At 42.4% G+C, this 23005-nt stretch overlaps 2 protein-coding genes across 5 annotated transcripts in view; one reads left to right on the top strand and one right to left on the bottom strand.

Moving 5' to 3' along the window:
* LOC149980046 (homeobox protein CDX-1-like) overlaps positions 1-23005 on the bottom strand; it is a 46366-nt gene that overhangs the window by 18438 nt on the left and 4923 nt on the right. The window lies entirely within an intron of this gene.
* On the top strand, positions 479-21177 carry LOC110534178 (platelet-derived growth factor receptor beta). 4 transcript variants are annotated; one of them, XM_021618892.3, is made up of 24 exons: positions 479-1034; positions 3858-3936; positions 7722-7795; positions 7924-8205; positions 8585-8842; positions 9015-9145; positions 10389-10548; positions 10753-10936; positions 11068-11183; positions 12735-12855; positions 13154-13365; positions 13681-13775; positions 14386-14518; positions 14653-14757; positions 14895-15005; positions 15106-15268; positions 15463-15614; positions 17354-17472; positions 17636-17758; positions 18435-18546; positions 19624-19723; positions 19837-19942; positions 20037-20308; positions 20575-21177. In XM_021618892.3, the coding sequence occupies exons 3-24, from the start codon at positions 7747-7749 to the stop codon at positions 20735-20737; spliced, it is 3267 nt and encodes a 1088-aa protein (XP_021474567.3). In that variant the 5' UTR covers positions 479-1034; positions 3858-3936; positions 7722-7746; the 3' UTR covers positions 20738-21177. The 4 variants fall into 4 exon arrangements, with proteins under 4 accessions (XP_021474567.3, XP_021474565.3, XP_090043118.1 ...); XM_090186993.1 differs by having other exon boundaries at positions 513-1034; positions 7888-8205; XM_021618890.3 differs by lacking the exon at positions 3858-3936 and having other exon boundaries at positions 487-1034.

Here is a 23005-nt window from a genome sequence, read left to right on the forward strand (position 1 = left end):
GTGTACGTGACCAATAAACTTTGATTTGATTTTCGCGGTTACCCCCACACACTGGTCGAAAACTGGTGAGGTCAGTAATCAGGGTCTGCCTCATATAATGTGGGTGTGTGTGTGTGTGCCAGTCCTCCCACAGAGCAGAGCCATGACAAACACTGCTGTGTCAGAGAGAGCAGGAACATGCCAGCACTAACATCTCCTTCTCTCTACAGCAGTGCTATGTGGGAAATCTCATATGAATATGATCCCGCACAGTCGGGATAAATAAGATCCAAATGCGATCTCCAAAAAGTCATAAAAGTTTTGAAGTATTGAATTTAGTTTCACTATTATATTATTTTAGCTAATGGAAGACGATTAAACTCATGCATACACAAACACACACTGAACATTTAGACGGTATCTGTCCAAGAGTGACTTCACAGAAACCAGTTAAATCCCTCCACTGACCTTGCTTCCCCTTCCCCCACAAAAAAAACACAAATAAAAAAGCTCTAGCCAAGGTTCTGGCGAGCGCCCTGCATTTTCTAGCCAGCCACTCACATCCTGAGAAGGAAAAGGAAAAAGAAGGGCTGAAAAGCCAAGATTGAAAACAGATATAGAGCTTGGACCCTCAAAGAAAGGCAGCAGCCATTCTCTTTTCTCGCTCTTTATCGGAATGGAATGATATTGACTTTCAAGGCAATAATAGACTTCCGCCAGTGGATAAGATATTTATTTTGTATTGATTTGTTTGTCCTTTTGCAGTAAGAACGGACATAGAAATTCTAGCCAGAATGCTGTCCCGGAGAAGGAGGAGGAACTGTTTACCCTAATGGCTTCAAGAGAATTGTTGTGTATTGTTTACTTCCCATACACCCACTCTCCTAAAGCATGCGCCAGACGGAAGGTTTCCACCCATATATCCCTGCAAATTGAAGGAGCTCACTCAACATCAAAATCAAGGACTTTTCTCCAACTCAGAAAGGATACGAGAAATCTTACTAGTCAACAGACAAGACAGGGTGGTGAAAAATGTGGAGAGGAACTCTCCCAAGGTAAGTGACAACGACACCGTCCTTATCACCTTTCTTCTTCCCAACCTTATTCTAACACACAAAAAGGAGGGTTTCAAGGCTGCGTCTCAGTCTGCAACCAGCCCAGACTATTGTACAACTGCCAACCCACACTTTTGCATATGAGACAGTACTGGTTTCTCTGCTCTCAGGCATTATAAAACCCCCAACTTGGTGATGGGTGACAAAGCTATCCACATCCTGATGGGTCTCTCTTGTGGCATTGCCAGAGTGAACAACACAAACGGGAGTTTTTCCGAATAGCTTGTTTCTCAGTGCAGCTGGTATGCCTATCCCCTGCTGTGCATCCCTTCTCATCAGGCAAGGCAGCTAAATGATAACAAGAGGATTCGAACCAAATAGTACTTCCAGACACGGAAGGCTACTCAAAGTACTTCAGTTCGACGGACAAAGGTAGTCAAACTTGGTCCCAAGATAGATGAAAAGAAAACAGCATATAACATGGGCTGAGAGCCACGACGGCCCACACACATCTATCTGTTGAAAGATTTACTGACCCTCTATGGATATCACTCATCTCCTTCAATGGGGGCTGTTCGACATGAACACTTGTTTGGATTTCAGTTCAATGGCACAATGGTCAAAGAGCACATAGACATCGCGTGTTACCATGCTGTTGCATAATGTGCCATAAGCCACACAGCTCATTATATATTGGCTATTCCACTGCGGTTTCAGTAGCATCATTTATCAAAATTTTATTATTCTGCACATTGGAGTCAACACTGCTGTGTGCTGCCGTGCTTCTTGCACACTTACCAAAGAACGATGACAGGAGAAAAGGCATGCGTGGAATGTCACCGCGGATACACAATTCACCCGAAAGCAACAACAACAACAAAAAGAAAGGAACCCACTACGGTAGCTGTGATAAAAACAGCTTGTCTAGATCACATGGTGCAAAAAGAAACCAAATTGCAATAGCAGATTGTGCAGTGTAGAGTTTCATGTCCATACGCCCTTCCATTTTTACTAGACACTTACTTTCCATCACAGAATGTACTGACCTCAATGGGGTAAAAGTAATACCGCAAGACTTCCCTCAACTAAAAACAATGGCATAAAATACTCTTCTAACCCAGAACTGGGCACTGCTCTATACCCTGTAACCTGATTACTCTATAACCACCACCTAGCCCTCCCTTCAATGCAGACACTGCATGGAACATGTGTTAAATTGATTAAAGCCTTGTTTTGGTCACAGATGAACATTTGCTTAGTACTGAAAACAACGAAAATGTCTATCGATATACTGCTGCAGGGTCGTTTATGTAACATCTAGACAGGCCAAACTCTCAAGGAGTACAGCTTATTTACGCATATTTGAAACGGTGAAATGATGGCCTCTGTGTGATTTCATTTCCATTGCATTTTGCTATAGCAGCTACTCTAGCGCCTATTACCATTTAATAGGCCTGCGACGAAATAAAAATATGCCATACCCAATGAGAGGGTCTGCTGCAGACTGTACGTGGGCTGAAAATGTACCAGTCATGGAGTCGTTGAAGGTGCTAAATCGGATACAGGAGCGTAGGCCATATGAAACAGAGGTTCAGTTTGTTTTGCAGCCTTTCCGATTGGTGGGAAACACATGGCATGCAGTGCGGCAATGGTAGGGTGCCACAGATCAGCATCTGTGTTCGCAGGCTGGTTGCGTCTGGTGTGTCAGTCACTCACCCCCCACACAAGGGAGGCCAGTGTTCCTCATCACAGAGACACTGTGATGGCCAGGTTCTGCCTCCCTCACAATGATAAGAAAGCAGCTGGCTTCTTTAGCTCAGCTCAGAGGGCTTCGTAAACACCATGCTCCAGACTATAACTGATTGAACTGATGAGGTGATGCCCAGTTCAGTTCCGTTGGCAATTCAGTCTTATCCCGAATTTGCCTAGACCTCTAGATAAAGTATTTCTCACTTACTCAGTGGTACCTCCCTGGTGAGGAGGTAGTATGAGTGTGAAATGAGTTTGTGTGTGTTCATGTAAACAGCCTTTATTTGATCTGAGGTCAGGTCACATAGAGACAGTTTATTTTGTTTTATTAGACATTTTGACTCACAGCCAGCCCCTCTTGGGCAGCGGCCAACTAGCATTATAGGACCTGGCCCAATGTGCGTACATACTATTGATGCTTTTCTGAAAGAGTTCATTTGCAAACCTTTGCCAGAGAGAGGTTTTGGTTTCTGGCAAATAATGTTTGTTTTAATTCCTCAAAGAGCACGAGTCCTGAGAGGATGCTTGATTAGAAAAGAGCTGTTTATCTCAACAAGGTATTTTGATCGCATTGGCTTTCTGGCTTTCTGTGGAAAATTCCCCCTATCTTTGGGGCTCTTTCGCAACATCTCCCTCTATGTGGCCTCCTCCCTTAACCACTCTTCCTCTACCTCTTTCTATTTTCCCCTGAAAACACATTGCTTCTTTCAGATGGAATTTCCTTATACTTGGCCTGCGTGGTCTAGTCATTAAATCCATGCCATATTCCGTTTGTTTCCAGAGGGAACACAAAATTGAAATGATCAGGTAGCTAGAGCAATTCTTTTTCAATTCTGTCTACAATGCCTGGGGTCTGTTTATTGAGTTGTTCATTCCCCAGAGAAAAAGGCAGTGTGATTGATGAAAGGATATAGGGGGGGAGTCTGTTTTTAGCTCTAGTATAAACCAGACGGAGGGAAACAGGGAGAGAGAGAAAGAGGCTAACAGGGCAGTCACATCTCAGTGAGGTTCTGTCTGTCTGCACCTCTTGCATGCGAGTTGCCACCAATGCCCGGTCTGTACTCTCACTTTCAGACATACTGTAGCTGGGAAGGACATTAACTTCACTTGCTGAGGATCACGATAGCTGCCTGAAGGGTCTTGTAGCAGAGAGGTATGCTTTTGATTCATGGTACCAGACAGACAGCAGAGCAGTGTCCTGCTGCTTTTTTGTTCGGCAGCCAGTGGTCTGAGACAACCAACGATGTTCGACTCCGAATAGCAATGGCCTTGTCAACATAAGGTTACTATGACTGAATGGAAAATATGAATCATACAAGATACCATGACTCAGATTGTACAAACAAAATTGCTCTCAGTAGGTTAATACAAACCTTTTCTAAAAGTGCAGAGGAAGAAAGACCTGCTGGTTGGTGTAGTGAATTCCAGAAGCAGTATGTCATACATTTTGGGAAACCCCAGCCGCGACATCTCTATTTTGACTGTGAGCTCAGCCTGGCCTCAAAGAGTAGGAGAAACATAGTAAATGCAGTGCCGTGTATCCATGCATGCCAAGGGAAGCCGGACTTCCCCCAAATATTGACAAAGAAACAAAACAAAATATTTAGTCTCTCTGTGTTTCCATAATCGTCCTTAAATTCGCAAGAGCCTGAATCTACCTCACCGGAGAAAGCATCCGAGCAAAACAGCGCCCCTCTGTCTCTGTAGGCCATGTATCTGGTCATAAAGAGTATGGCATTGTTGCCGCCAGTAGCATTTTTTAAATTTAACTAGGCAAGTCAGTTTAGAACAAATTCTTATTTACAATGACTGCCTACTTTGGCCAAACCCAGACGATGCTGGGCTAATTGTGCGCCACAATATGGAACTCCCAATCACAGCTGGATACAGCCTGGATTCAAACCAGGTACTACAGTAGCACCTGATGCAGTGCCTTAGACTGCTGCGCCACTCGGGAGCCCAATGCAAGGAAAGCCAGCATGCATTTGGCCTGCCTTGAAAAAAAGTATAAAATAATAGCTAATCAGTGTTGCACTCAACTGAGTAAGCTCAACTGTGAATGGTCCTGGTGCACCAAAAAAAAGTGTAAAGGGAAGCCAGTTTGGATTTGACTTCACTCCTATCACATCGCATCAAGTGGAATTCGTCATTGATAGAAACATTCTTGAATTGTTGCATCTCGTTGTTTGTTGTCCTCCGGTGGCTAGCTAAATTAGCCATGGATGAAGATAGGGATTTGGACTTGTGTTTTTTTTTTATTCTCCGTACTGGCCAATGATTATAACGGCAACGCTGATCCAACCATTAATTCATACATTGTGTCCCTGGACTGGAAGTTCAAAATGTATCTAGATGTAGAAGGCTAATGTTAACTAGCTTACACACACAAATCAGAACCATGGAAAGCCACATCATATTTAGCTTATGTTGACTGAACTAAATCGTTTTTGGTATCCTTTAGTTGTCACTGTATTAGACTGACTATCGGTGAATTTGTGATGTTGAAATGGTGCTGGAATAGTGGAGGCAGCTTGTGTTTTCTTTGCGACTTGCGGTAACTCTCCGTGGTTCTAAATAAATAGTTGCTTAGCAGTCTGAAAATGCCGGAAACATTAACTTGCATGACCATGCTGTGGGTCATGTAACCATTTGCAATATGCTTATGCTTTGTGGATTTCACCTGACAGAGGTTGCTCTCTGGTTTTGTGAGGAAGCAAAGGTGTGGTTGAATTTATTCTGCCACTGTGTCTTCTTATTGTCTCGGTCTTATGCCTATATATCACGGTCGCAAGGCAAATTAACTAACAGGTCACAGAGCAAACAACGTAATTCTCTGACTTTTCTGACTTGGCTTCCCCAGTGATTTTAGCCACGCACCGCTACTGAGTAAATGTAAATCTGTGACAGATGTGTTACATTTCGTATGGTTATTTAAGCCAAAAATAAAAGAAGGGCGTTTGGGCGGGCGGGGAGGGAATAACCTTGCTGGGCGTATACCCAAAGTTTGCATGTTCGGATCACATCACGGACTACTTTAGCATTTTAGCTAATTAGTAAGTTTGCAACAACTACCTAAAACGCTTTAGCTACAGTGCCTTGCGAAAGTATTCGGCCCCCTTGAACTTTGCGACCTTTTGCCACATTTCAGGCTTCAAACATAAAGATATAAAACTGTATTTTTTTGTGAAGAATCAACAACAAGTGGGACACAATCATGAAGTGGAACGACATTTATTGGATATTTCAAACTTTTTTAACAAATCAAAAACTGAAAAATTGGGCGTGCAAAATTATTCAGCCCCTTTACTTTCAGTGCAGCAAACTCTCTCCAGAAGTTCAGTGAGGATCTCTGAATGATCCAATGTTGACATAAATGACTAATGATGATAAATACAATCCACCTGTGTGTAATCAAGTCTCCGTATAAATGCACCTGCACTGTGATAGTCTCAGAGGTCCGTCAAAAGCGCAGAGAGCATCATGAAGAACAAGGAACACACCAGGCAGGTCCGAGATACTGTTGTGAAGAAGTTTAAAGCCGGATTTGGATACAAAAAGATTTCCCAAGCTTTAAACATCCCAAGGAGCACTGTGCAAGCGATAATATTGAAATGGAAGGAGTATCAGACCACTGCAAATCTACCAAGACCTGGCCGTCCCTCTAAACTTTCAGCTCATACAAGGAGAAGACTGATCAGAGATGCAGCCAAGAGGCCCATGATCACTCTGGATGAACTGCAGAGATCTACAGATCTATTGATGGGAAGATGGATGGAGCCAAATACAGGACCATTCTGGAAGAAAACCTGATGGAGTCTGCAAAAGACCTGAGACTGGGACGGAGATTTGTCTTCCAACAAGACAATGATCCAAAACATAAAGCAAAATCTACAATGGAATGGTTCAAAAATAAACATATCCAGGTGTTAGAATGGCCAAGTCAAAGTCCAGACCTGAATCCAATCGAGAATCTGTGGAAAGAACTGAAAACTGCTGTTCACAAATGCTCTCCATCCAACCTCACTGAGCTCGAGCTGTTTTGCAAGGAGGAATGGGGGAAAAAAATTCAGTCTCTCGATGTGCAAAACTGATAGAGACATACCCCAAGCGACTTACAGCTGTAATCGCAGCAAAAGGTGGCGCTACAAAGTATTAACTTAAACGGGCTGAATAATTTTGCACGCCCAATTTTTCAGTTTTTGATTTGTTAAAAAAGTTTGAAATATCCAATAAATGTCGTTCCACTTCATGATTGTGTCCCACTTGTTGTTGATTCTTCACAAAAAAATACAGTTTTATATCTTTATGTTTGAAGCCTGAAATGTGGCAAAAGGTTGCAAAGTTCAAGGGGGCCGAATACTTTCGCAAGGCAAACTTTTTTGGTTCCAGGTAGAACTCCAGGTATAATCCTCTGTGGAAAGGGTTCTACATGGAACCCAAAAGGGTTCTACCTAGAATCAAAATGTTTCTACCTGGAACCAAAAAGTGTTGTCCTATGGGGACAGCCGGAGAACCCTTTTTGGTTCTAGATACAATACAACTTTTTTTTCTAAGAGTGTATCATACAAAATGGATGATGGACATCTCCAAATTAAAACATACCATACGAAATGTAACATATCCCTAAATGGAGGGAGACAGATTTACACTTACTATGTTACATCTACCCCTGGTTGGTGAGCTTCCATTTCACAGACCTTACTTACTTGAGTTGACATGCTCTGTGCACTCCCAGTACACCCACTCATTCCTGTCCCAGTGTCCTCGCCATCTTTGTGCTCTCCACTCTTTGATTTGAGCCGCCTAATTGTTTCCAGACACGGCAAGTCCTCCATGCTTACAATCCCTCTAAAAACATCACATACATAGTATTTAAAGGCCTCTCTCTACACAGTACTCCTTTACGGACTCCTTCACCATTCAATGTTTATTTTCCAGAGTGTTATCAATTCACACTGGCACTATGGAGATGGGCTTGGCAAAGTCTCTGCCTTTGGTGGCCATCTTTACAGGTAAGAAAAAGCTAAATGGGTTTTTACACTGTAGTTGGATCGCACATTTGTAACGTGTTCACATTGTTCATCTCATTATGTTTGAACCCCAGGAGCTAATTGGGGATCCTAATAAATACATTTCCCAGTGCTGCTGCAGTTTTGTCCAGAGGGCTTCAGTCTGGAGCTCAGCCCCAGTGAGAAGGAGGTCATACTGAGCACCAACTCCTCCTTCACGGTGGTCTGTTCTGGTTGGAGCAAGGTGACCTGGAAGTCTCCCCACGACCCCAGCCTGGAGGGAGTGGCTGTGGAGGACAGGGGAACCACCAGTGTGCTGGTCCTCCACAACGTCACCTGGAGGCACTCTGGGAACTATATCTGTGAAGAGCCCTCTACAGAGGAGGCCAAGGACATATCGGTGTTTGTACCAGGTGAGACCAAACACCCTCTATGAACCTTCTATTTTCTTTGTCATGCGTTTGTCTTTTATTTGATTGGATAGGACAAAGGTAGAGAGGAAATATAGAGGAGCGAGTGTGCTGAAATAGCAGTGGGCTGGATTCGACCCATGCTGCAGCGATATATGTGATCTGGAGGCAGTGGCTTAGACCACTAGACCATCCTTAGACCACTGAACCTTCTATTTTAGGAGGACTATGGAGGAACAAACTGTTACAATTCAAAGCTAATACAAATTAGTGCTGGTTTCACAATTGACACCACCCCCTACCGTTTGAACACAATGTCCCCGTGTCTCCAAAGGCTATTTTAGAAATGTCATTGTTTTTACTTCCCTTTTTACTTCCCCAGACCCTGAGGAATGGTTTCTTCCCCTGCAGCAAGCAGTAGTGATGAAGGAGGGAGAGGAAGGTACCATTCCCTGCGTGGTGACTGACCCTGGCATTAACGTGACCCTGTACGAGAGGGCCAGCAAGGCCCGTGTGGAGGGAACATACCACCCCAGTAAAGGGTTCACCGCCATCCTGAAAGACAGCTCCTACATCTGCCGAGGTGCCATGAATGGAGAGGAGAAGGCGTCCCAGGTGTATTATGTCTACAGCATTGTGGGTAAGGCTCTGTGTCAACCCTCAAAGTGAAACTTCAACCAAAATAAAAATAAAAAGTGTCTCAACGCACAATCTTAAAATATTCTTTCAAAAGCTGTAAAATGCTTATTAAAGACCAGGCTGCAGGAAGGTCGGACCTGTTATAATGTCCTCTTCCGATTGACTCTTTCCAGTCCCCAAATCCATGAACGCCTTCATGACACTCTCAAAGACGGTGCTGAAACAAGGCGAGGCCTTAATGGTTAATTGTACTGTAGAAGAAGCAGAGATCGTTTACTTCGAATGGGATTTTCCTCGTAAAGAGGTGAGTGGACAATATGTGACCTATATGTCGTGACGTTGTATTAGTTAATGTGACGACTGTTGCTCATCGAATGATTACAAGTTTCTAATTACGTGATTAACTGAATCAAGCAATTGTTAACTCATTAACCTGGGGCACCATGGGAAAACTAGTTTTTATTGAGTTTCTATTTCCCAAATTAACTCAAAGAATATCAGAATATCGATTTTACAACAGCCGCTAATTAACCAGTTGCCTCTATCAGTCTCATAATCTGAACGTCGTATAGACCTTGAATCTGCACGGACCCGGGTCCCACTAATGAATTCGCACCACACCAATCTTAGTTGAATATTTATTTACTAAAAAGTTAAAATTATGATAAAAGATACACATAGACAAAACACATTATTGGCTATTGATTAGAACTTAGTATAACGGGCCAACACACTATGGCGCGTGTTACCCACAATGAGGATTTCAAAAGAGAGAGAAAAAAGCTTGGGTAGAAAAGGATTTCTTTGTCCTCAAACTTGTTCTGGGTTGGTTGACTTTTTCAGACCCTGCTGCAGCTGGGGTCACGTAGTCCTGTTGTAAATTCTATACTCACAAGTTTTATACCCTTGGGTCAGAAGTGGGCGTAACCGCCTTTAGGGCAATTCTCTGGGCGTACCAAGTTAATGAGGCAAGGGCTAGATTTTTCTCAAATACCATTTTAGACAACTAACTTCACATTTCATCTTCCCCAAAACATTCTCTTTGATTAGGATATTTTCCATACAACGTACAATGTATAAACATCAAACATATACTAGGAAAACACTTCATGTTACAATGTTTTCGTAATAACGTCATCTATTAACCTTTAATAACAGAACAAAAATGACATACCTTTTCATAGTCCATCTATCGTCATGACCACCATTGTGGCTGATGGAAACCATTGTTCCAAAGTCCCTTTATTTCATGTTTAATGTTCTGAGTCTGGTTCTCCATAGTAACAGGACAAAGGAATTTGTCCGTGGCCTGAGATTTACCAGGGGCGTGAGGGGCCATAAAACTCCCCACGTCTTCAGACCCACAGATCTCTCCTCCTCTGTTGGGGTTGAGAGATAATCTGAATCTGTAGGGTTGTGGTCTCCTGTAACCTGACCTGATCAAGACAGTCATGACATATATCACCAAGCATAATCATCTCTTTTGTTGATAATTAGGTTGTTGCTATGCTGTTCTTACCTCTGTTATAATTTGTTTCCATCTGAAGACAATTGAGCCACTGACAGACTTTCTATCGGAGATTAGAATCCGCTCCTTCTTGAACATCTCCAGTGTTACTCTGGAGGACTCTGGCCAGTACATCTGCCGAGTGCAGGACCCTCTTTCCGAAACGTCAGCCATGGATAATCTCACTGTCACTGTTCTGGGTGAGCAAACACCCTCAAAGCTTTTCCAAACTCACAACAACATAAGCGGAGTAACTTTTCATTAAATTGAATGAAAAGGTGGAAATACTATGCACAATGCAATGGGACCTCAATGGGCTTTGTGTGTGTCTGCTTTGGAAAGTATCTGACTGATTGATGTTCTTGCCATAAAGTGCCATCTTCTATTCAAATGTCATTTTACAGAACGGGGCTTTGTGGATTTGGAACCCTCCATCAACACCAATGTTTCAGCGCTGCAGTATCAGAGCGTTACGCTCACAGTGCAGATCGAAGCGTTTCCCAAACCTCAGGTGCTCTGGACCAGAGACAACAACACCCTTACTGGGGAAACTGTATCCATTGACACCAGAGAGGTGCATGAGACCAGGTACCAATCATATATGATCATGAACAGCCCAACAAAGAAATCTATTATTATGGTGACAATGAAATTGAGAATCAGTACTGTACATAAGCCCAATGATATTGATTGTGTTCTGTTTGACCTTTGACCTTAAGTTACCTCAGTACTCTGACCTTGGTAAGGGTCCGGATGGAACAGAGGGGACTCTACACTGTCCAGGTGGCCAATGAAGACGACGTCAAGGAGATAACCTTTGATCTTCAAGTCAAGTGTAAGATACACGCCTGAATCATTATCAACTATGGACAGACATATCTACATTAGATGGGATCACTATTCAGCCATTTGTCTTTATTGAGTTATCATGTTTGAATTTAAAGGATGTTGAACAGTTTCTTCTATTGATTAAACAATCAACTACACTGAACAAAAATGTAAACACAACATGCAACAATTTCCAAGATTTTATTGAGTTAAAGTTCATATAAATCAAATAAATGAACTACGCCCTAATCTATGGATTTCACATGATTGGGAATACAGATGTGCATCTGTTGGTCACAGATACCTTAAAAGAAAATGCAGGGACGTGGATCAGAAAACCAGTCAGTATCCGGTGTGACAACAACTTGCCTCATGCAGCGAGACACATCTCCTTCACATAGAGTCCCACTACTCTTCAATGGCTGTGCGAAGTTGCTGGATATTGGTTGGGAACCGGAACACGCTGTCGTACACATTGATCCAAAGCATCCCAAACATGCTCAACGGCTGGCATATCTGGTGATTATGCAGGCCATGGAAGAACTGGGATATTTCCAGGAATTTGTTTACGGATCCTTGCAACATGGGACTGTGCATTATCATGCTGAAACATGAGGTGATGGCGGCGGATGAATGGCAAGGCAATGGGCCTCAGGATCTCGTCACGGTATCTCTGTGCATTCGAACTGCCATCGATCAAATGCAATTGTGTTCATTGTCCGTAGCTTATGCCTGCCCCATACCATAACCCCATCGCCACTATCGGACACTCTGCTCACAGCGTTGACATCATTAAACCGCTCGCCCACACGACGTGTAAAAGAGCACACTTCTCCAGCATACAAGTGGCCATCGGAGGTGAGCATTTGTCCACTGAAGTCGGTTACGAACTGCAGTCAGGTCAAGATCCCGGTGAGGACGGCGAGCACGCAGATGAGCTCCCTTGAGACGGTTTCTGACCGTTTGTCCAAAAATGATTTGGATGTGCAAACCCACAGTTTCATCAGCTGTCCGGGTGGCTGGTCTCAGACGATCCCGCAGGTGAAGAAGCCAGATGTTGAGGTCCTGGGCTGGCGTGGTTACACGTGGTCTGGGGCTGTGAGGCCACATTCTCTAAAATGAAGTTGGAGGAGGCTTACAGAAGATTCAGTTCTCTGGCAACGGCTCTGGTGGACATTCCTGCAGTCAGCATGCCAATTGCACGCAATCTCAAAAGTTGACCCATCTGTGGTATTGTGTTGTGTTGTGTGACAAAACTGCACATTTTAGAGTGGCCCTTTTTATTGTCCCCAGCACAATGTTCTTGATATTCCACACCTGTCAGGTGGATGAATAATCTTGGCAAAGGAAAAATGCTCTCTAACAGGGATGTAAACAAATTTGTGCAAAGAAATTGAGAGAAATAAGCTTTTGATGCGTATGGAACATTTCGGGGATATTTTATTTCAGCTCATGAAACATGGGGCCAACACTTTACATGTTGCGTTTATATTTTTGCTCAGTCTATCTATGTTTCACTACCTTTCACTGTCTCATTGGATATTTCCACTCCCTGCAGCTTCCCCGAAGATAATAGATTTGTCTGACCAGCACATAGACCAGGGCCACGGAGTGCTCTGTGTCACAGAGGGGGTCCCCACACCCACCGTCCACTGGTACAGCTGTGAAAGCATTGGAAAGTAAGGGAACAGACCCCTGGAAATACTGAACAACACAATGAAGCATATTCAGGCTTTTCAGTTGTGTTTTGACTTTTAACTCTCAATCTGTAGAGGGCAGTGTTACAAAGGGGTCACACGTTGTAATTAAACAATTGAGTGATATTTGTTAGACCTGTTGCTTATTTTGGACTCTCAATAGTCTACAGCTGTTTGTTTTTCTCTCCCAGTCACCCCATATCTCGCTCAGAAAGTCTCACGACCTGAACAAGCATTTTGTCTATCACCATTCGAAGCTAATTATGACATCTTCACCCAGATGCAGTAATAAGACCACAGCATGGAAGTCTCTGTCGGCTGACCAAGAGAACGTCAGCATCCAGATGAACGTCAGCTACATCGAGGCCTCAGGGGTCAACCAAGTCCGCAGCCTTTTGACCTTCCAGACCATGGGGGGTATTACATCAGTACGCTGTGAAGCCCGCAACGAGAGAGGGCGCAGGGCCTGGGACATCAAACTGGTCTCGAACTGTAAGCATTCATGCAAATAAGCGATACGTATTTACATATATGCAAATAAGCATATAAATAAGTAACTCTCATTTACAATATTTAATTTAAAATGGAAACAATTTGATTACTTGTGATTTACTATTTCAAATCACAATCTATTTAAAGTGCATTGGTCAAAAGCCTCAATACACTTTACAGACATATTTATACAAATAAAATCATAGAAATGTATTAGTCTTTGGCTAAGTCTTTGACTTTTACTAACAGAGTATGAATAAGGAACACTGAGGTTTTCCTCTTGTATGAGCTCCTTCTCTGTGTGTGCATCTGCAGCTCTGTTCTCCCAGGTGGCTGTCTTGGCTGCAGTGTTAGCCCTGGTGGTCATTGCCGTCATCTTCCTCATCATCCTCATCGCCCTTTGGAGAAAGGTGAGCCCCCAAACAGAAACCCATCTCCTTCCCAACACATTTGTATTGATAGTGATGCTACTGTTGAACGATGGGACTGTAAAATTAGCGAAGACTACAATAATTGACTGGAGCCTGGCCAGTAGGTCTGAAATCATGTGGAACTGCCTTAAGTCACAGCCTTGCATGGCATAACAAACTTTCTGTTGATTCTATGTATTCATGTATTTTTGTGGAAGTAGCAGCACTCTTTCATTGTCCAAGACAAATTTCCCCTCGGGGACAATGAAGTATAATTCTGTTTATAAACTGCGTGGTTCGAGCCCTGAATGCTGATTGGTTGACAGCCATGGTATATCAGACCGTATACCACGGGTATGATAAAACATGTATTTTTTACTGCTCTAATTACGTTGGTAACCAGTTTATAATAGCAATAAGGCACCTCAGGGGTTTCTGGTATATGGCCAATTTTTCACGACTAAGGGCTGTGTCCAGGCACTCCGCGGTGCGTCGTACATAAGAACAGCCCTTAGCTGTGGTATATTGGCCATATACCACACCCCCTCGTGCGTTATTACTTAAATATATGATATATAAAACTCTGACAGCCTTTTCTATCGGCCTTTAGAAGCCCCGGTATGAGATCCGTTGGAAGGTGATCGAGTCAGTGAGCTCAGATGGCCATAAGTACACCTACATGGACCCCATGCACCTGCCATATGACTGTGTATGGGAGGTTCCCCGGGATAGCCTGGTCCTGGGTGAGCGACTACTAAATTACAGGGAATGTTTTAATATAATTGTGTGAATATTGTAGCCTATTTATGAATCATAATGTATTGATGTATTTGACATTAGCTAAGCTAACAGTACACCTCATTTTCTGTCATACCAGGTCACACTCTGGGTTCTGGAGCATTTGGGAGGGTCGTGGAGGCCACGGCCTATGGCCTTGGTCACACTCAGTCCACCACCAAAGTGGCTGTGAAGATGCTCAAGTGTGAGTGCTTTATGCTTTGCTATTACCAACAACTTGACATTTCCTCTATTTTACACACTGACCTCGTTACTCGTTACTCATTCTACCATGGGAAAATATTGCAACGCTGCATGTTCTGCTATTGTTTTGACTGACAGCCACAGCAAGGACAAGTGAGACTCAGGCTCTGATATCTGAGCTGAAGATAATGAGTCACCTTGGGCCCCATCTAAACATCGTCAACCTACTGGGGGCTTGTACGAAACGAGGTGGGAACTGGAAAGCATGCCACTGCTTATAGACTTAACATATTCTGATATGTTAGTCAAAGTATGTGTTAACAACTGCCCGCTTTCCTCTGTCCTGAAGGTCCCATTTACCTCATAACTGAGTACTGTTGCTATGGTGACCTGGTTGACTACCTTCACCGCAACAAGCATACCTTCCTGCAGTACTACGCAGACAAAAACCGCAGGGATGCTGATATGTGCAGGAACAGCACAGAGAGTACAGTCCAAATCCAAGGAAAAAGGCAAGACTGATGCCTTCCCGAAGTACACACTACTAATTTTACATTGCAAAATCACCCATCAACATTCAATGTTAAGTTGCATTGGAAAATGGATTCAGAGGCCAATGCTTTCTGTCAAAGATGATAGTACATATTTGATTTAAAAAGATGTACTATCACTTATTGTAACAAATTATGCCCTTGGTTTTTGACAGTGAGTGCGATGGGGGTTACATGGACATGACCAAGGAAGATTCTTTAAATTATGTCCCAATGCAAGAGCTGAGTGACAACATCAAGTATGCAGACATCGAGCCTTCAGTCAATGAGACACCCTACCATCAGGACAACAACTACCAAGGACAAGGTACATTTTTGTACACATTATCCACTGGGCACACACTGGTTGAATCGACGTTGTTTTCACGTCGTTTCAACTAAATTACGTTGAAGCAATGTGGAATAGTTGTTGAATTGACGCCTGTGCCCAGTGGGTACTTTCTTTTTCAGGGATTGGAACCAATTCAGGGACCAGAACCGAAAACCTGAATAATAACTTTACAAAAAAAAAAAATTACTACAAGGAACAGAATCAGAACCGGGAACGAAAGTGATCTATACTTTCCTGGAACAGGAACCGGTTAATAACATTGTTTAATGTTCTGGCCATTTCTTCCAGTCCCATAAAAAACGCAGCGCCTGTTCAAAGCCCTCCCTCTGTCAATCAGAAACTTCCTCTAGTGTCTGCCTGCCAGTTGACAATCTTTGACAGTATGTGTTCATTTAGGCTACCTGCCCATCCCCCTCCAAGCATTGTCTAGTAGCCTACTGACTTAAGTATGATTCAGAAGTTAGGGAAAGAGATTTTTCATTAGAGGAGAATGGATTCACTTTTTCAATGCTAGTTAGGGATTCTATAGTTATCACATTTCACATTGGATGTATTAACTACAAAAAGTTAAGAAGTGCTTTTAATCCAGGTGCCACTCTCCACACACAAGCTTGTTAGCTAGCTAGCTCTGGTCCAACATTAAACCAACTCTGAAGTTCAAAGACATTCAAAGTTCCTCTATAAAAGCCGATCCTCCAGGTATGATTCTGTGGGCCTAATTCAGATAATGCATGTCATCACAAGATGCCCAGCACTTCAAGCCAAGCCTCCTCCTCCTTCACCCTCTCTTGCACTCTCCACACCAGTAAAGTTTCAGTTGCATCTCGTGCCCTACACTTGTCTTTCTATCACAGCATGTAAACAACTCACTGAGCTATAGTTTTCCTGCTCCATAGCAAGCTGCTCTATCCGCAGTGCATGATCGGTGAATTAATTTAATGTTGAGCTAATTGTTTAAAAAGTATGATTTCAGAGGTTTAAAAATGAACCGAAAAGAACGATATAAACCGGTACTTTTTGGGAGGTTTGAACTGGTTCAGAACTTTATTTTGCTGATTGGAACAGTGGAACGGAATAAAATAAATCATGGTTCTGTTCAAAATGAACCGATTGGAAATGTATTTTTCGTTCCAACCCCTGCTTTATACAAAGAAATGTGTGTTTTATGGCACCTTATTCCCAATATAGTGCACAAATTTTGACCAGAGTTCTATGTGCCCTGGTCAAACGTTGTGCACTATATAGGGAATAGGGTGCCATTTCAGACACAGGCACACACTTTTTATTCATTGGTTTAAGCAATGTAAATACTGAAGGCATAAAACACTTCATAAAACCAACATTTTATTTGATGAAAACTTGGTTGTTCATCATGTATTATGGGAAGCAGCAGCAAACAATGGTCATCCTCACGCTACTTTAGTCTGTTGAAGACATTTCAACATCCCTGTCAGGCAGATGGTGAGCAGACAAACAGACCCCTGATGTTGAAATACTACCGGAGAGACCAAAATAGGGAAGCCTTTCTCTCCACTTAGAGTTTTGACAACCAAGCATCTTTCAGAAAAATATATACATATGTTTCAACCTCTTGTGTAACCAGACAATGCCTTTTAACATTGTTCTTTTGATAAACACCATCAGTTGATCAATTTGTTTGCGCGGTCTGGCTCAAAGTTTATGACAATTTGATCTTCTCTTTTCATGTTGCTCAGGCCAAGAGAGAGCAGACGTCGCGTTGTCTATCAGTGACTCCCCAATTCTGAGCTACACAGATCTGGTGGGCTTTAGCTACCAAGTGGCTAAGGGCATGGACTTCCTGGCATCCAAGAATGTATGACAATGGAATAGCTTCATAATACATCCTTATTCATGTCATGACATTTCTTGCCATGTCACATCAAACGTTCCTTAATTCTTGAGAACACGTGTAACTTACCTTACTGAACCCACACAAACTTCAATAATAGTCTATACTGTTGGCCCTGTCCTCACAGTGTGTTCATCGTGACCTGGCTGCCAGAAATGTTCTCATCTGCGAGGGAAAGCTGGTGAAGATCTGTGACTTTGGCCTGGCCCGTGATGTCACGAACGACTCCAACTACATAGCCAAAGGCAACGTGAGTTCATTTGTTTCGTTTTTTTTTTGTCGTTGTGTATTTGTTTACAGGCCATTGGACAATGTACAGTAAGCAAAGGAGGGGAAGAAACAACCAAACAGCCATTCTGTTCGGAGATGAAAGTGATTGAAACTGAAAGACAATTTTTTTTATAAGGAACTTCCAGAGATGTGGGTTAATATGACCTACTTATGCAAACTATCTGACCGACATCACTGTAATGTTTAAAATGGTTTTAGCTATTTTTTTCCCCTAACAGACTGCTGTATTGCTGGTTAATTCTGCACATCCTGAGAGTAAAATATGTTTTAAGTTAAAAAGATGGCGCAGGCGCCATTTTCAGGGTTTTTAAATGATAAAACTTCCTAGTAGGGTGAAGTTGTTTTTGCCAGAAATGCGGTTGAGTTATTGGATATCTGGGCTGCAGACTCTTTCCACTGGGGTTTTCTTGGCTTTTGGTTTTTTTGGTCTTAGATCAGAAGAGGATGTGAAACAGCTTTCCAAAAGTCATTATGCCATAGATGGTACAGGACTTCGGTCAGAATACCAAAACAATGTCAATTTTCTTCACTGTACCAAAAGCAGAAAGCCATTTTCCATAATTACATCTGTAACTCTGTATCGCAACTGTCCTTACCTAAAATGGATTACCCACAGTATGTCTCTGATATCATAGACATTCCTGCCACTGAAGTGGATGGCTCCAGAGAGTATCTTCCAGAACCTCTACACAACCTTGAGCGATGTTTGGTCTTTTGGCATTCTGCTTTCAGAGATCTTTACTTTAGGTAAATACAAAAATCTCTGCATAGCACAGATGTGATTTGATTCTTTACTTATTGCAACTAGAGATATTATCTATGAATGTATGTCTTTAGTTACAGTGCATTCGGAAACTAATGAGACCCCTTGAATTTTTTCACATTTTGTCACGTTACAGCCTTATTGTAAAATAAATAAAATATGTTTTAATCTACACAAAATACTCCATAATGACGAAGCAAAAACAGGTTTTTGCAAATTTTTCCAAATTTATCACAAATAAAAGTAAATCACATTTACATAAGTATTCAGACTCTTTACTCAGTACTTTGTTGAAGCACCTTTGGCAGCGATTACAGCCTCAAGTCTTCTTGGATATGATGCTATAAGCTTGGCACATCTGTATTTGGGGAGTTTCTCAGGTTGGATGGGGAGCATCGCTGCATAGCTATTCTAAGGTCTCTCCAGAGATGTTCGACCAGGTCCAAGTCCGGGCTCTGGCTGGGCCACACAATGATATTCAGAGATTTGTCCCAAAGCCACTCCTGTGTTGTCTTGGCTGTATGCTTAGGGTTGTTGGAAGGTAAAACTTCTCCACAGCTTGAGGTCCTGAGCACTCCGGAGCAGATTTCCAACAAGGATCTCTCTGTACTTTGCTCCATTCATCTTTCCCTTGATCCTGACTAGTTTTCCAGTCCCTGCCTCTACGGACAATTCCTTTGACCTCATGGCTTGGTTTTTGCTCTGACATGCACTGTCAACTGTGGGACATTATATAAACAGGTGTGTTTATTTGAGTTTTAATCAAGTTGGAGAAACATCTCAAGGATGATCAATGGAAACAGGATGCATCTGAGCTCAATTTCGAGTCTCCTAGCAAAGGTTCTGGATACTTATGTAAATAAGGTATTTCTGGGTTTTTTTATTTCTAAAACCCTGTTTTCACTTTGTCATTATGGAGAATTGTGTGTAGATTGATGAGGGGGAAAAAAGTAGTTATCAATTTTAGAATAAGGCTGTAACGTAAGAACATTTGGGAAAAGTCAAGGGGGCTGAATACTTTCCGAATGCACTGTATGTACCTTGTTTCGGCCTAACTTCAGGAGGAACGCCCTATCCTGACATTCCCATGAATGAACAGTTCTACACTGCCTTGAAGAGAGGCTACAGGATGCCTAAACCTGCTCATGCTACAGACGAGATGTAAGGCCTCATCTGTCTCTCTTTGTCTGTAGGAGCTTTGTGGTCATAAGTTAAATAACTTCTGCATGCATAGGACAAGGTGAAATTCACTCTGAATAAAAATGTTCTTTCAGCTATGATATCATGTGCAAGTGTTGGGATGAGAAATTCAAGAAGAGGCCACTCTTCTCCTCTCTGGTTAATTTGACGGGAAACCTACTGACTGATGCTTACAAAAAGGTATAGAAAACTAGAATAATTCTCAAAACTATGACTATGACTATTTTGATTGCTCATGTATTAATAACTCCATATAATTTCCAAACCATCCCAGAAATACACCCAGGTGAATGAGAGCTTTCTGAAGAGCGACCACCATGCTGCAATCAGGTCCAAACCTATACCAGCAGGGAACCCGGCTGTGTCTTCAGATGACCACTCCTCAGGGGATCGAACGGGTCAGGAGACAGGGGAGATAGAGGAGACTGGGACGGAGGCTGGCCCCTCCCAGACTGACTACATAATCGCCATCCCAGATATCCATGTAGTCGAAGAGGCAGAAGCAGGTGGTGAGGTGCTGGACACCGCCACACAGAGTACATCAAGGTAACGTAGGATCTTCTCTCCACAGAATATGTCTCTTGTCTGTCAACTCTGTGGCAGGCTGTTTGCCACAGGAAGAGTGGGGCTGCGTGAGTCAGAGGCAGCATTTGAGGACTTCCCGATTCTGCACAATCTTTTCTTATGTTGGGTTTTTGTTTATTGCTTATTGTTTTTAATGATCGCCAGTTGACACTCGGTCTTATTGATTTTCCTCTGACATGAATAAAGCAGTAATAACGTAGAAAACGATCTTTGTTCTGCCTTCTTAGTCCTCCAAGCACAACCGACCAGGCTGATACAGCCTCCCTGGATGGACCAGAAGCACCCCTAGAAGAACCAGTACCCACAGAGGAAGCGGTGCTTGCCCCCACGCAAGAAGACAAGCTCCCCCAGTCTCCATGTACCCCTGAAGTGGAGGAGAGTTTCCTGTAGCCCCTCATTAGAGAGCTGAAGTTAGAGGTGTCTACTGTATAGGACAATGTTGTACATGACAATGTGTGTTGTTAGTTAAACACTAATGTTGTAGGCCCTTTTAGGAAACATTATATCGTTATTATTTGTGTATATTGGTAATATACTGTATATCTTTCAGGTACTTTTCCCCTTGTAATGCTATGATTCACAAAAAAAAGCATCAGCAGTTTGACACATGGCAATGGTAATATTATATACAAATGTAATCAAATTGAAGTTGTCAAACTGTAAAGAAAAGTATATTTGGCATGGGAATACATTTAATTTCAATCATTAAAAAAAATATAATTTAAAGAGAATGTAAGCTTGCAGTAATGCACCTCATATTTGCACTTCTCATTCTCAATTTTAGACAAAATAATGTTTTGAAAAAGCGATTAAATAAATTGAGGCATACATTTTGGGACTATTAAATGAATACCTATACCTATTGATTCTCGAAGAATATAACTTATGAATGCCTGCTTAGCTTAACTGTCCTACCCCATCAGAACCCAACACTGTAACAAACACTGCCTCGAAACATGGGCCTAAATTCAATCAGATCAAGCCTTAACCGGCGATAGCAGACAGCTGCATAGGATGCTTTGGCAGCGTTGGAACTGCACTGGAGCGATCAAATCAGTCAGCAGCTGCTCTTGCGATCATTGTAACGAAGCAACACACGCCCCACTCGCGTTAGAAGTGTAGGCTATCTAGAACCTAAAAGGGTTATTTGGCTGTTCCCATAGGAGAACCCTTCGAACAACCCTTTTTGTTGTCAGGTAGAACCCTTTTTTTTGTCATTCATATTCCATTCACCCAGTTCAACGTAACATCGATAAGTTTAGGCTACTACATGATACTCAAATTTTCCCTGTACCCATCATGAGTTTGCTAAAAACCTAGCCTATGAATGAGTTTAAAACATAGGCGCGCACAGGTCGAGAGAAATTTGAGTAATCAAGGTGACAGATTGACACATTCATCCGCCTTGCACAATCTTGCCTGCATCTGGCTGATCTAGGGTGTGATCATTAGTCCAACAGTTGCAAACGAGAGTTTCTATTGGACCAATTCAGTTATGTCTATCCCCATTTCAGCTTTTTTTTTCAACAGAATGGGAGGAATGAATACACCCCTGATCACACTCAAACAGTTCAATTTCATAGCAGCCACATACAAACAGCATGATCCCTTTGATCGTTGTAGAATTCCTTCTTGCATCTACTCCTCTCACCTTTTCCCTTTGCTTGTGGACTTCAGTGCACAACATAACAGCTGTTCTGTGACCAGGCAAAAAAAACACAGACTACATCTTTGTCACCATATTATCTAACGTCAAGTCAACAGAGCTACTAGAACTAATGCGTTAATAAACCCACTACATTGCCGTACAGTGTACAGTTAGCAAGCAGTTTAGCCGTTACATTGGCGGGCCCCGGTGGCAATAAATTAATCAAACCAAAAGCTTACCTTGACTTGGAAGAGATCCACTGTTGGATAGCCGTAGTCAGCTAGGTAACATAGCATCCATCTCTGTTTGAGCCGGGTGTTTGAGTAGGCTAAACTAGCTAGCTGCATTCCCTAGCTAAGAAAGTGAAAGTTAAAAAAAAACAAATATAGCTCTCCCTCTCTTTGATCTTCATTTTTGAAGAAATTTATTCGTTCTGTAAATGTAACTGTTCAACTATTGTCTTTCTCTCTCTTTCAGTCAACTACTCACCACATTTTATGCACTGCAGTGCTAGCTAGCTGGGCTTATGCTTTCAAAACTAGATTCATTCTCTGATCCTTTGATTGGGTGGACAACATGTCAGTTCATGCTGCAAGAGCTCTGATAGGTCAGAGGACATCCTCCAGAAGTTGTCATAATTACTGTGTAAGTCTATGGAAGGGGGTGAGAACCATGAGACTCCTAGGTTTTGTATTGAAGTCAATGTACCCAGAGGAGAATGGCCACTAGCTGTCCTCCGGCTACACCCCCAGTGGTGTTAACCTACAGAGTGCCGTTGAGGCTACTGTAGACGTTGATTGCAAAACAGTGTGTTTTAAACAATTGTTTGGTGACGTGAATATATTTAGCATAGTTTTATCTAAAAAGGATAACTTTCTTAATGTTTCACCAAAAAATAATATTCTGAAATTCACTGAGGAGGGTTCTCTGAGGACCCTCCACTGCTTTCCACAGAGGGTTCCACATGAAGCCCAATAGAGTTCTACCAGGAACCAAAAAAGGTTCTACCT

The sequence above is a fragment of the Oncorhynchus mykiss genome, chromosome 10, assembly GCF_057628025.1.
Source record: "Oncorhynchus mykiss isolate SJ-2025 chromosome 10, ASM5762802v1, whole genome shotgun sequence".
Taxonomy (NCBI): Eukaryota; Metazoa; Chordata; class Actinopteri; order Salmoniformes; family Salmonidae; genus Oncorhynchus; species Oncorhynchus mykiss.

What these genes read in the sequence shown, in the direction of transcription:
- LOC110534178 (XM_021618890.3), top strand. Translation starts at nt 1,012, where the DNA reads ATGTGGAGAGGAACTCTCCCAAG. An exon ending in AGCTGTGAAAGCATTGGAAA is followed by an intron (nt 12,856 to 13,153) that starts GTAAGGGAACAG and finishes ATCTTCACCCAG; the next exon opens with ATGCAGTAATAAGACCACAG. An exon ending in GTCCAAATCCAAGGAAAAAG is followed by an intron (nt 15,269 to 15,462) that starts GCAAGACTGATG and finishes GGTTTTTGACAG; the next exon opens with TGAGTGCGATGGGGGTTACA.